Genomic DNA, 13,874 nt, shown 5'->3' on the forward strand with positions numbered 1-13,874 from the left:
TGAATTATTTAAGTATTATTTGAGTTTGATTTTCAAAGAAGCAATATTTAGTCAAACTTTATTTATTTATTTTTATCAAACTCTGAATTAATAATTTTTTTTTCATGAATCGAAAGATTAAGATAAAATAATTATGAACATTAAGTTGGAGGTATAATATGTTTGATTGATATTTTATTCATAATGTAAACGTAATATTTTTAAGCTTTATTTTTTGTCACTATTTAATTAGTATGATGTATTTATTAATTTTGTTAATGACTAATCTTTATTAGAAATTTGATTGATCACCTATGCTTTGATCTGTCTTATTAATTATATTTTTTTAATTCACAAAACTTCAACTTGAAATCTAATTAAAACATAAATCTAATTCCATTAATATATTGATATTTCATTATATTTTCTTGAAATAAAATTTATTTCTCCTGCTTAAATAACCTTCTAGTCTTTTCAAAACATGATATTCTTTTATCATTTAAAGTTTTTTGTTTGATTTTAATTCTTATATTTTCTTGATTTAATTTTTTTATCAAATGACAACATAACAACATATTAAATCATCAGATAACAAATTTGATCACATATAAGTTTTTCTTAAATGATGTGATAAGTAAATTGATTGTAAATATCATGATCAATTAGCTTAATTAACAATAAAAAAAATAAAAAAAAGGTACTACTATCGAAACAAAGGTGTTTAAAGAACTAAAAAATAACATTGATAGTATTTACATTTGAAATTTTGCAAATAAAGAGGCGAGAAGCCCTAGCCATTGCAGCTATTGGTGGCGGTACTTGGGTGCTTGGCTATGGTGTTTGAATGAAAAAAGGGAGGGAATTATTCGTTGGTAGTTACAGAAGCCTTCACCAAACACCGATTTCCCCCATTCAGTTCCAGCAAACGATGTCGCATTCCGATCCTTCAAACAGATACTCCTACACCCCCACTCTAAACTGGAACCCTCAAGTTCACCACTACTTCCTCAAAGCCTACGGCGCCGACCACTTCTCTCGCATCTCCACCGCGCTAACGTACGCACTACGCACCCTCAAAGCCTATTATTTTGCTTCCAACTCTTTGATTTTTATTCAGCTTTCGAATTCGCAGGCGCCCTTCTCGCTACTCCTGCATCCGAGTCAACACGCTCAGGTCCACCGGCGACGCCGTCATCCACAAGCTACGCTCGCTCGTGCCGAATGCTGACGTGCCACCGCCGCAATCCGATTCCGGAGATGACGTGGCGAATCCGTTGAAGGAGTGTTCGGCTGCTGCTGCTGCTCCAATTTCCAAGTGTGAGATTCCTGGACTTGATTATGTGGTGTTTGTTTGGGGTTCGGGACCGCGCCGCATCCATTACGGCGATGCGCCTCCCAAGGAGGTCATTGTTAGTAGGAAGTGTGCTGAGGCAGTTCTTCGAGGTGCTCAGGTTAGTGAATAGTACTATTACCTTTGCCAATTGCCAAATTCTATGTTGTATTAGGGGGATTAAAGTTTATGGCGAAGAATTTGTTTGGCTCCTAATGTTAGTTTTGCTTTTAGGTGTATGTTCCTGGTGTGATGGCTTGCAGTGCTCATGTTGAGAAAGGAGATACAGTTGCGGTTTCGGTTGCTGTGGAGAAGCAGGGTGCTGATGGGGGATGGGGTATTGCTATGACACGTGGCACTGTTCTCCAAGGATCTGAGACAGGTAACAATTGTGTGTTTGTGTCTGAATGCTGTAGACGTTTAGGTAGACTTTAATTTTAAACTTGGCAATCAGATACGTAATTGTTTAACCTGAAAAACCATCAGTGGATAATTGGATAGCCATCAGGGAGATGAAATTGCATTTTCAAAGAGACATGGTTACATTTTCTAATAATAGAGTTTTAAATAGTAAGACATGAGTGGATTCTTCTTTGTAGAAATCATGCAAAGGATGTTTTGTTTGTAATCAAAATGGTTTGTTTAGGAGGAGGATAAATGTTTCTGTTGAAGTAAACTTTTGGAATATGGTTGATAGGATTTTGTATTTTTCTTGTTTTACAGATCCTTATTATTTTGAACGAAATGGGCTTTATATTGGGCAAGGAACAGCAATGTTGTCAAGGGCTGGGATGTTCCGAGTTTCTGAAGGAGTTGGTGTGGATATGAAGGATAGAGTATATGAACTGCATTCTTTTCATAGTAAATTTCATCTCTCACTCACATGTGATATCATATTCTTGTCTTGGGCAGTATTTATTATTTTTGTCTTTCTTTCATCACTTCATGATTCGTAATTATGTTTGTGTTTGTTTCATGTTCAATAAATGCTCTAGTAATTATTCATTTTTCTTTATTTCTTTTTAGTATATGTATCATTATTTATTTATTTATTTTAAAACATATACCTAATTTGTTGTTCCCCTCTTCATATGCATGGTTGTGCTTAAGTAAGATATTGAAGCTTGCTTGAATTACTTTTTGTATTTTTTGGCTGCAGTTGAATTGGCTTGAACCTTGAAGCTTATGAAATTTTTATAGTATGATATAATGTGGCATGACAAAGTTAACTTTTTTTTCCAAATAAATTTGAGCAAGGAAGACAGCTTTACTTTGATCTAATGAATTTCAACACATGATTAGTTTAAGATTACTATAATCTCATTAGTTGGTGTTGATAATGATTGCTGCTTTAGTACGGAGTTGATCAAGGAATTTCAGAAAGTGAAGATTACATTTTTTTTTTGAAGGAGTGTTGAAACCTGTTTCTCTGCTTTTGGAATCCTATACTGAACTTTTGTCTTTATCTTTTGCTGTTTGGAATGTTAGTGAAGAACATTAGATATTGTTTTAATAATTGGCATCTGTTATGCATATCTGAGGAGATTATCTTTAAGAAATTAGATTTTACATGGTCTCTCACTTGGTAAGTGGAGGGGGTGGAGACTTGTCTAGCTTGTATGAAGCCTACAGATTTGTGATTATAGGTGAGATAGAATCTGGTGTGCTGTGGATATTTTTTTTTCCAGAGTTTTCTTATGTAATTTTATATGGTCCTTTTCTGGTCTGCCTGTGCAGTCATTTATTTGTTATTTTGCTCTGTCTATTTAATGCTTTTTTCCCTCTGTAGAGGCCACCACTCTGTTTAGTCTAGAACTCCTGGGTTAATCCCCTTAGTGGCATTTATCTTTGCTCTCTTTATGTAATTGGAAATTTTGTAAAGTATTTGTGGTTTTGAAGCATGTGTATAGCTGATGTCTTATTGTTTCTTTTTCTGTTTTCCAGATGTGCTTGAGGGAGAAATATTTCTTCAAAACCTGCCAAGTATTATTGCTGCTCATGCTTTAGGTACATAAATTGGAGTCTCATTTCTTATTTTCTGACTTTGGAGTGATTTCCATGCAATGTTATTGTTGGCCATTTGTTTTCCTTGGTAGTAAATGATTTTTTTACTATATTCCTCAGCAAGCACTCCAGATTAAAACACAACTGAGAGAAGTTGGATTTGAACCATCGTAGTATAATGCTTTTCTGGCAACCATGTGGGCCTCAGAACATGCCCTTTTAGTCGGGGATAGGTCTTGCTATGGTCTCATCCGCTACTGAGTAATTTAGATTTTCTGACATGTGATTGATAAAGCTGAATGATAATAATTGTTTACTTTGCTCTATTGGTTTTTCCCTTTTCATTGCTGTTTTACTATTCTTCTTATTTTAAGAAGGATTGAGGATTCCTTATCCTCTCATCTCTTTGTAATTTTTTTTTGTTTTAAAAAATTTTCTTTATATAGATTCTTTTTTATACTACAGATCCACAAAAGGGTGAGCGGATACTAGATATGTGTGCTGCCCCAGGAGGGAAAACAACTGCAATTGCAATACTTATGAAGGACGAAGGAGAGATCATTGCAACAGATAGATCTCATAATAAGGTGAATATTCTGAACTCTAGTAAAAACTTGCCATTCCTATATGCTTGTTTGAACTCAAGTATACTGCAGTAACTGGATGTTGTGGAATCATAGCTTAACATGCATTTTCATATTGTTCTATCTTCTGATTTATTTTGAAGTTTCATTGGTGGCCAGATTTCTGTACCCTGTTTTTGATACACAGAATATTGGTTATTTTGTTATGATAAATATGATAAATTAATGGTGTGCAGAGTTGTAATAAATTAATGGTTTGTTAACATATCAACTTTTGATGACTGTCTAGGTGCTGGATATTCAGAAATTGGCAGCTGAAATGGGCTTGAGTTGTATAAAGACATTTAAATTAGATGCTCTTAAATCTGTTTGTCGAAGAGATGATATTGATACTTTTACTGATCCGTGCTGTAATAATGCCAAAATTGATGTGACAAATCAAGTGTTGGATTCACCAAATTTGCAAGTAGAAAGAGTGTCACCCCTTGTTACAGAAGGTTTAAACTCTCAGACTCTAGAGGAACATTAAATGTCTTCATTTGCTACTTGCCGACTTGTTCATTTACACATGATATAAAGCATTATTGGGTCCTATAGTTACATTAAATTTATATTTTTATTCAATGCTAAAGCTGTACTATCAAGTGCATCGGAGTTATACATTTAATCACACTAATTGAATTGCTCTTATTGTCTAACATTCTGTTTTATGTTGAAAGTAGTGTTTGCTAAATGCAAAGATCAAAGAAAATTATTCTTAGCAGAGCAAAAAAAAAAAAGAAAATTATTCTTATATTTTCAAATATTATGCTTGATTAGATTTATTGGATTTCTGTTGGCTCATTTCTTCTGTGCTATGGTTTGTCACTTTCCCGTTTTATATTTTGTTATATACACAATAAGCATTTCTGTATCAACAATTTACAAATGCATTTTTAAAGATAAAGGCAAAAAACCAAATGGAGGAGCTTATGTTAGCAAAGCTGACATCCGGAAGAACATGCGAAGAGCACGAAATGGACCTGGAAGAAATCAGTGTGTGGGTGGTAGGGTTGATCGTTCAAAAGGTTTTTCTCCTGACAGTTTTGACAGAGTTCTTCTTGATGCTCCCTGCTCTGCCCTTGGTTTAAGGCCTCGATTGTTTGCTGGAGAGGTAGAAGTGGATCTGCGTATTGAAATTTATCCTGCATTTACTTGAATTTACACACACGTGCTTAGACCAATCTAGATTTATTGGTGCAAATATAGATAGGATAAGGGGACTACTGGCTTATCTTAAAGTGGAATTGTGTTCTCATTTTTCTTTTCTTGATTTATACCACCATTAGTTTTTACTACTAAATCCTGCACAAATAAGTGTATATCTTAACCTTTGCCTGAAATACAGGAATGTGTAGAAGTAATGGTTATTTCAATGTAATTGGGGAAAAACAATTTATTCTATGGTAAATTCACCCTTTTTGCCCAGAAAGTGTAATTTGTGAAATTGTCAGCATGAATTATATATCGGTCAATGTGATGCATAATCATCATCTCTGTCTGGGTGGTTAAGTTAGTTTTTATTGTTCATTTTTATATAAAAAAAATTAACCCACAAAAAAGTTGTTTTAAATAAAAGAGGAATAACCATGCAATGCCATTTGTTTTTGGCAGGAAACAATTCAATAGGAATAACCATGCAATGCCATTTGTTTTTGGCAGGAAACAATTCAATCTTTAAGAAACCATGCAAAATATCAGAGAAGGATGTTTGACCAGGCTGTTCAATTAGTTCGACCTGGAGGAATAATTGTCTATTCCACGTAAGTATGCATTTTTGTTGATCACATTGTTCTGTGCATGCTCACAAGTTTCTATTGCAATATGCGATCATGTTTCTTTCCTTTCACTTTCTCTCATACCAAACAACCTAAAAAATCATCTCACTTTCCATTCTTTTTCTTCCCTTCTTTCTTTCTTTTCACTTTCTTACCTAAACTAAACACGACATTCGTAATTTTGAAATGTATTTGTAATGGTCTGAAATATATTTTATTTAGTGTCTAAGTTGCTTCTTTGGAATCTGCTTCCAGCCAGACAGCTTAATACAAGAAAGATTTAAGAGATTTTTTGTTTTCAATTATCAAGATGTTTGTTTTGTACCTATGCTGCCTCAAACCATTATGTTATCTTTGGATGGGCACTTCTGAAGTTTTATTTTACCCCTTTTTAGTTGAGACGTTTCTTTAAAACTGATTTGTTGATGGCTATTATCTTATAACAGTTGTACGATTAATCCTGGTGAGAATGAAGCATTAGTTCGATATGCTTTGGATAAATACAAATATCTGTCATTGGCACCACAGGTTTGATGCTAATTCTTTGCAGTCTCAATTTCCTATTTTGATTCTTTTGAACTGATTAGGCTTCTATAATTCTCGGGCTGAATTACTATCTTGATTATACATGTAATTAATTGAAGGATGATCCCTCTTATAATTTATAAATAAGATGGGTAAGTGGTGAGTACAAACAAATTTTGATGTTTAGTTTGTCTGTAATGAATTATTAGTTCACTTGGTTGAGTTATTCGGATTTGCTATTTGATTTATTCCAGCACCCAAGAATTGGAGGACCGGGTCTAGTTGGTAGCTGTGAATTTCCTGATGGATATATAGAGTAAGCCCTTCATCCATTTGTCCATGATTGTGCATTTTTATTTCTCCCTTACATAGACGATCTTGTATGCACACTCATCTGTGATGCTGTTTAGTATTGTTTGTGGATATACCTTTCTTTTCTTTTTGTCCAAAAAAGAAATTCAGTGCCAATTTTTGGTGCACACCATGATGTCTGTGCAGGGAGTGGTTACGACCAGGGGAGGAAGACCTTGTTCAGAGGTTTGATCCATCGTCTCCGCTTGATACAATTGGATTTTTTATTGCCAAATTTCTCGTGGGGTCTAAAGATACCTGACAACTATTCATGAGTTGGCGTGGATATATGTTTACTTCATAATTGCCACTGAAGGAAGCCATCAAGTTTTTTTATGATTGGCCTCTGGCAACAGTCTGAGAGCTTCTCATATGTCCATTTGGAAAATGAATTAAGAAAATTTCAACAATCTAGATGCACGGCGAATAAGTTGACAACTATTCATGATGTTATGTACTGTAGCTCCCATTTTGCATCTGTGCATGTACCCATATATTGTCAACTTATTGGATTAGTTCGTTTAAATTTATTTGTTAAAAAATACTTATTTTTGATAAAATAAGCAGTTTGTTGTTTTTTTGTGTTTATTTAAACTGTTTCTGTTTTTTTTTTTAAAAAAGTCTTTTTGCTTATTTTGAAAAAAAAATCTTATCTGCTTATTGAATAACTTTTTTTTAAGTACTTATTTCAAAATTGTTTATTTTTATCTCCTATTCGAAACTCATTGAGCGTAACTTTGCGTGTGTAATAGATAACTGATGTGATTAGATGAAACACTCCAGTCATACATAATTAAGATACAGAGCGTACAAATATATTTCGGCAATTCCCAAGCCTTATTACTGTTTTTCAATGTTATATATAATCTTTCTTTGTGCTTCAAACTTTTTAAATATGGGAAAAGTGCCTTAGTAATTATCAACTGGTCAATATTTTTTATGTTCATCAAATACTTATTAATAACTTAACATTTATTGTGAGTCTAACAACTTTTCAGATAACTCACCTCAATTCTTCTCAAATAATGTCAACCAAACGTTACTGCAAAAATTTTAAGGGTAAGGATAATGATGTAGTAATTTAAAACCATTAAAAAAATCACAAAATAGGCATGTATGCAACCTTACAATGATGTAATTGAGGAATCAATTCAGAGTAGGGGCGTGAAAAAAATGGATTCAAATTGAATTTGTCATCCAACTTAAATTAAATTGGTTTTTTTTTTCTTGGAATTAGTTTAAGAAAAAAAGAGTACATTATTTTATAAAACTAATTTAATTAATCGAATTGTTTCTATAAAACCAATTCAGTTAATCAAATTGATTTTTATTTAAATATTTTTTTATTTGAAAAAAATAGTTCAAAACTAATTGGGCTCTTAGAATTAATTTAAAATTAGTTAAAAACTTTGTAAATTTTCATTCTTCCCTTTGAACCACTGAATAATTCTGATTCATATAGTTATCACATTATCAATTCTACATTGCCAAATACGATCCTAATATATAAATATTGTCCTAAATGAGGCATCAAAGCAAGGTCCCTCTATTTTACTATTACTTTGTAAGCATTCATCTTATTTCTCAGCTATCATGCATAATATAGAATGAAAGAGATGGAAAAATAATAAGGAAAGTATAAATAGATAATTAATTAACGTAGACATGCAGCAAATAATTTGGAAATCGAGTCTTTAAACTAATTATTATAAGTCTTTTTCTTTCACTTATGTCTTAATAGAACTTGACCCAAACAACATTTACACATGTAGTTCTTCTAACATGCTCTTCAATTTACGAATTACTAGCCAGATTCTTTCACACGTGAGCTATTTTAGCCCCTATTCCCCTCTTCTCTTCTAGAGCTAGCAAAAAGGTAAACTTTAATATGCATCTAAATATCATAATCTTCCCACAGGAAACCATAACTTGCCTCATTAGAGACAAGCCCATCACAAATTTGAGAGTAACATTCTTCATTAGCATAACCAAAATCCACCATCCCAACAATGTCATCTGAAAACCAATTCATTTTCACATCATTCAGTGGATTAGTTGGCTCCATCATATTGAGCCACTCAAAGTCATGGCACCCATACTTCTCCAAACAGTTCTGCTGCTGCTGTTGTTCTTGCTCCCTATTCATCATGTCAGGATGAGCATCGTTTTCTTCTACGGATTCTACCATGCATTCTACTTTACCATGATCCTTATCATCCTTGCCCTCTTGATCTTCTTCTAGCAATTCTCTTAGGATGGCCGCATCAATTTCAAAGACCTCCAAATCTATTTCTTCTAAGTTCATATCATTGTTGTCATATAAGGCCATAATATATGGAAAAGTGGGGAAAGAAGCAGAGGAAAATGAGGCAATTAACTGGTTTACAAAATGAGAAGGTTATTATCTTACATATTTTGAAAGGATGTACATCTGTTACTCATATATATACACCCAACAATGATAAGCAAGAGGTAAAAGTGGCCATGACATGAAAATTACATTTACCTAATATTGCGGAATCAAATGCTGACGCAAATTGAAAAGGGGACTGAACATACCAAAGGGTAGTAAGAAAATTAAGATGAGAAGGTTCTAAATATGCATATGTACTTATATACTAGAATACGGCATTAATCAGTCACAGGAAGTGACAAGAGGCAGGTATGAAAGGTTTCTGGCTCACGATTTTCATTGCCATGGACGGAGAAGGCAAAACCAAAGCAAAGGATACGCCTCTAATAATAATATTTGGCCAACAATATCTAAATGTAGCTATGCCATGGTGGGAGTTTGATTGCCCCATTTACTAGAATATCATGTTACGTGTATTTCTTTGGGCATCTTAGTTTGGTGCAACGTATGTTATTAGATATGGTTGTCATTTTCCAGTAATACATCCCACCTCGTGACTTGTCTGGTTTCCTTTATCTCCTTTCTGCTCTTCTACGGGTATTCGGTTTTCCTTAAATAAAAACCAGACACATATATAGTAAAGAACATTCACATGATGTATAAAGTTGTATTGCATTTACGCCTATATTCTAATATAAACAATTCTGCTTAAAAAAAAAACCATGAATAACTATAGATAAGTTTATCGTGAATGCTTTTCTTTTTCCAATTTAGTGACGATCTCACTGTGTCATTCATACTTATTTTTTAAAGGGATTTGTAACATATTCCAAGTAAAATTTGGGGTTAAGTAACCCCATACAAGATGATTTATGTAATTAAAAAAAGGATTTCTTTAACTGACCCAATGAAAATGCGATTAAGTAATTCTATCTTTAATGATGAATAGAAATTAGATAATTATCTTAAGTTTTTAATTCTATCATTAATGTTATAATGATCACATTTAATATATCATCTTTAATTTTATTTATGTATAAAATTAAAATTTTATAATTGCTAATTAAAATTATAATAAAATACATAAATATATGTAAACAAGTTATAAAATATTAAAATTTGAATAATTACTTTTTAATTAATTATAAAAATCTATATTCTTTATTCACTTTAGGTAACTAGTTTTCATTTATTTTAACTTTATAAAAATTAATTTACTTTTTTTATAAATTGATTGAAATATATATATATATATATATATATATATAAAAAAATAACTTTAGGTACTCTCGTTTTACTTATAGATAAAGTTAAGTTTTATATATTTCAACAAATTAAAAAATTAAAAATTGATTTTTTCTAAAATTAAAATATATGAAAACTATTTACCTAAAGTTTTTTTATGACAACTATTTACCCAAAGTGAATAAAGAATATAGATTTTTTATAAATAATTAAAATACTAATTATTAAGATTTTATAATTTTATTACATATATTCATGTATTTTATTATAATTTTAATTATTTATTTTAATTAATAATTATAATGTTTTAATTTTATGCATATGAAAAAATACATGATATGAAAGAGAATTAAAGATAATACATTAAATCGGATAGTCATAACACTAATGATAGACAAACCCTTAAAAAAATTATACTAACAGTTTGAAAAGTACATTTTTAAATTAAATGCTCACATTATCTATTATAAAAAAATAAAAAAAATCAGACAAACCCTTAAAAAAATTATACTAACAGTTTGAAGTACAGTTTTAATACATATTTTCTTGTAATGGAAACTAATTTTCTTAAATAATAAAATACAACAGAACAATTGTAATTATAAACTAATTATAACTAATGATAACTGTAGAGGGTAAATATCACAAAAAAGGAAAGAGGTTGAATTGTGATTAAGCATAATTGTAAAAAAAACTTTTCAAACGAACAAAGTTTTTAATCTGTGAAGATCATCTTGTAAAAATAAGTAACAAACTTTATTACAAGAACACTTTAGATGGTGAGAAAACACAATTCTGAAAAAACGCACGATATCCTTAAATGACTGCAAAACCATTCAGGCTCAAGATCATTAAAAGCAAAAAGCAGCAAAAAGAAAAGTAAAGACACACAAGCATAGAGTTATACTTGGTGGTTCATCTCTACCACCATGCTCCATTAACTTTTCAGAAGTTACAAATATTTGAACACTTTTATCTTTTACAAATCAAATCTTGTCCAAGTTTGGTCACACTCAATATTCTTTGTTCTATTATGTCTTTTAAGTATGAGTTGTCTCGTAATGAGTAAATCTTCATTTGTTGTCTCGTAATGGGTAAATCTTGGTTTGTATGAGATCAACTGTTTCAATCTTTAAACCTTCTAGTTTATATAGGCCTTTTAAGTATTTGTTGTCTCGTAATGGGTAAATCTTGGTTTGTATGAGATCAACTGTTTCAATCTTTAAACCTTCTAGTTTATATAGGCCTTTTAAGTATTTGTTGTCTTGTAACGAGTAAATCTTCATTTGATCTTCGTCTGATAAAGAGAGTCGTTAGATACATTTAATACACGTCTTTTCCTCATACATAGACACCTTTGTTTAAGATTTGTGTGTACGAGAAATTACAAATAGATCCTATGTAACTTTTCATAGTGAACATGACACATGAGATCCTGACTTTTGACTTCTTTCCTTCATAGTATTTGATAGATTCTAGAAGAATATTCACGCAAATATCATATCATGGTACACAGTAATAAATAAAGTTTTGAAGGTTATATCACATGCGACAACAAATGTTATAATTTTATTTTTGTATTTGTTTATATTTAATCAAAATAATTAAAGACTCTTGATTAATTGTTAAGATGTAAATGTTCTTTTAATTCAACAATAACAACAACTATAATAATCTTAAATAAGATGAAAAAATAGAATAGAAAAATTATAAAAATATGTGAATAACAAATTTAATGTTAAAATTTGTTTATTTTGATGGAATAATAGGATTTTATTTAAGTAATTAATAAGGGTCGGGTTTTGGTTTGGATAATTATTAGCAAAAAAAAAAAAAGGGTATCATACCCAACTTACCCCATCCCTAAACAAATTAACACCTATAATAAAATGTAAATATAAAACTGCATATTTCTTATATTTTATAATTAATATATAATCATTTTTAAATTCATTTAAATATTAGTTAATTTGAATATTAAAAAATATTTTTATTTACTGATTTGTTAAAAAATATACACTAAAACTAAAAAAGATTGTTCTAGCCACAAATTACTTCCAAATCTAGGGTTTCAGGAGCATATTGCACGTACGGTGGCCTAATATTTTATACTCATTTCTCTTACTTTTTTTTTTCTTTCTTGCAAGAGTATAAACTTAATAGAAATGTTGATAGAGTCCACACAGAAGGAGTAGTTTTGTTTTAACAAATATCCGAGTGTTATAAATCTCTTATGATCATTGTGCTTTCTATCGATAGGACAACTGGTTGAGCATCAAATTGATAAACTGATCAGTATGGCCTTCTTTCTGGAGCAGAAACAACAGTGATATTGGGAATATTTATATCACAAGGAAAGTGGAAATGCCAAGTTTTATAAGAAAAAGTATAATTAAAAATCCTACCCGGTTTAGTAGTTTGAGCAGTGCAAGCTACTTACTAATCAACAAAATCATGCCGTCAAAGTTGGATATTCTTCCTCTCGGTGATTATTATTTTTTTTTTTTTTGTGAAGAGAGAATAGGAATATATTATTATAAATCAGAGGATAAAACTAAAAGGTCCAATTGGTTTGGGAACTCATCTACCCAAAATATATCTCCCATATTGAAAGCCAATTTGGCTAGTTCATGTGCCACTTTATTCCCCTTCTTTTTGTAAAAACTAAGGCACTAATACTTTTTATTTTTTATTTTTATCAAGGCACTATCACTAAGATACTTGCAATCTGCAACAATCAGATTCAAAAATCACATTGGTGATCAAACAAAATTCTGCAGCAAGCTTCGTTTCAAAAACCATGTCAAGTTTCCTCGTGGCAGCTCCCAGTACTGCTCCATTATGATCATTCATGAGCATGTTGAAGGCTCTAACATTTTTTTTTATATATATATAATGGTCATACCGATGTTTAAACCTATGACTTCAGGCATATTACTTCAAAGATCCAAGCCCTTCACCACTAAGCCGACACCCTAGTGATTCTATAGGCTCTAAAACCAAGGCGCTCAATCTTCTTCTGTTTGGTCAGTTTTCCCTAACTTAACCAATAGAATTTTCTCCTTTCTGTGCCATCACCTTCTCTCGGAGATTAATGTGCTGCTCAAAATTTTTAATAGCCATGCCACATTAAAAAGGAATATATATGACATATCTATATTAAATAATTAAAATGCCCTAAAGTTATAGATAACGAATTTGAATCAAATATTGGTCAGTGAATTTTATTTCGGATATGTGTTAACTGGTCAGATGTTTCCTTTTTTATTCTAAATGAATATCTAATTAAGATTTAGAACCAAATCCTCTATTTTGGATTCTACTTGTGAGTTTTGATATTGACTTTTTGAAGGCAAATGAATACATGTGATGTCTAGAAATATCCTAATTTTAATTGAAACTTTGAAACAAATATGAATAAATATATGACGGGTTAATTTGGTGCAAGCCATTCATAATGTCATCATCATAGTGCTCGGATTATTTGGCTGCATGTGTTGCAAGAGGCTAATCAAGTCGCATATGATCTTAAAAAAAAAAAGTTACGAATGGTTTAGCTGAGGCTGGACTAAACAGTAATTGTCTGTTTTGTATTTATTTTTGTAGCTCCTACTTTTATTGTTAATAATACATTACTGGTAAATATGGCTAAGGAAAACTAATACAATTCACATCTACCAATAATA

General features: G+C 31.2%; 1 protein-coding gene across 1 annotated transcript; it reads left to right on the forward strand.

Moving 5' to 3' along the window:
* Positions 1-729: 729 nt before the first annotated feature.
* Positions 730-7,178, forward strand: LOC100813856 (rRNA (cytosine-C(5))-methyltransferase NOP2C). Its single transcript, XM_006595698.4, has 12 exons — positions 730-1,035; positions 1,112-1,430; positions 1,544-1,691; positions 2,033-2,170; positions 3,254-3,316; positions 3,779-3,900; positions 4,187-4,394; positions 4,839-5,050; positions 5,599-5,699; positions 6,161-6,242; positions 6,494-6,555; positions 6,738-7,178. Exons 1-12 carry the CDS (start codon positions 824-826, stop codon positions 6,850-6,852), a joined length of 1,782 nt encoding a protein of 593 aa, XP_006595761.2. The 5' UTR covers positions 730-823; the 3' UTR covers positions 6,853-7,178.
* The last annotated feature ends 6,696 nt before the right edge of the window (positions 7,179-13,874 follow it).

The sequence above is a fragment of the Glycine max genome, chromosome 14 (assembly GCF_000004515.6).
Source record: "Glycine max cultivar Williams 82 chromosome 14, Glycine_max_v4.0, whole genome shotgun sequence".
Lineage (NCBI taxonomy): Eukaryota > Viridiplantae > Streptophyta > Magnoliopsida > Fabales > Fabaceae > Glycine > Glycine max.

Bases quoted from the DNA above. Each gene is read 5' to 3' on its own strand.
- LOC100813856 (XM_006595698.4), top strand. From the start codon at position 824: ATGAAAAAAGGGAGGGAATTATTCGTTGGTAGTTACAGAAGCCTTCAC. The intron at 1,036-1,111 runs GTACGCACTACG...TCGAATTCGCAG, and splicing joins CGCATCTCCACCGCGCTAAC to GCGCCCTTCTCGCTACTCCT. The intron at 4,395-4,838 runs GTTTAAACTCTC...GCATTTTTAAAG, and splicing joins GTCACCCCTTGTTACAGAAG to ATAAAGGCAAAAAACCAAAT.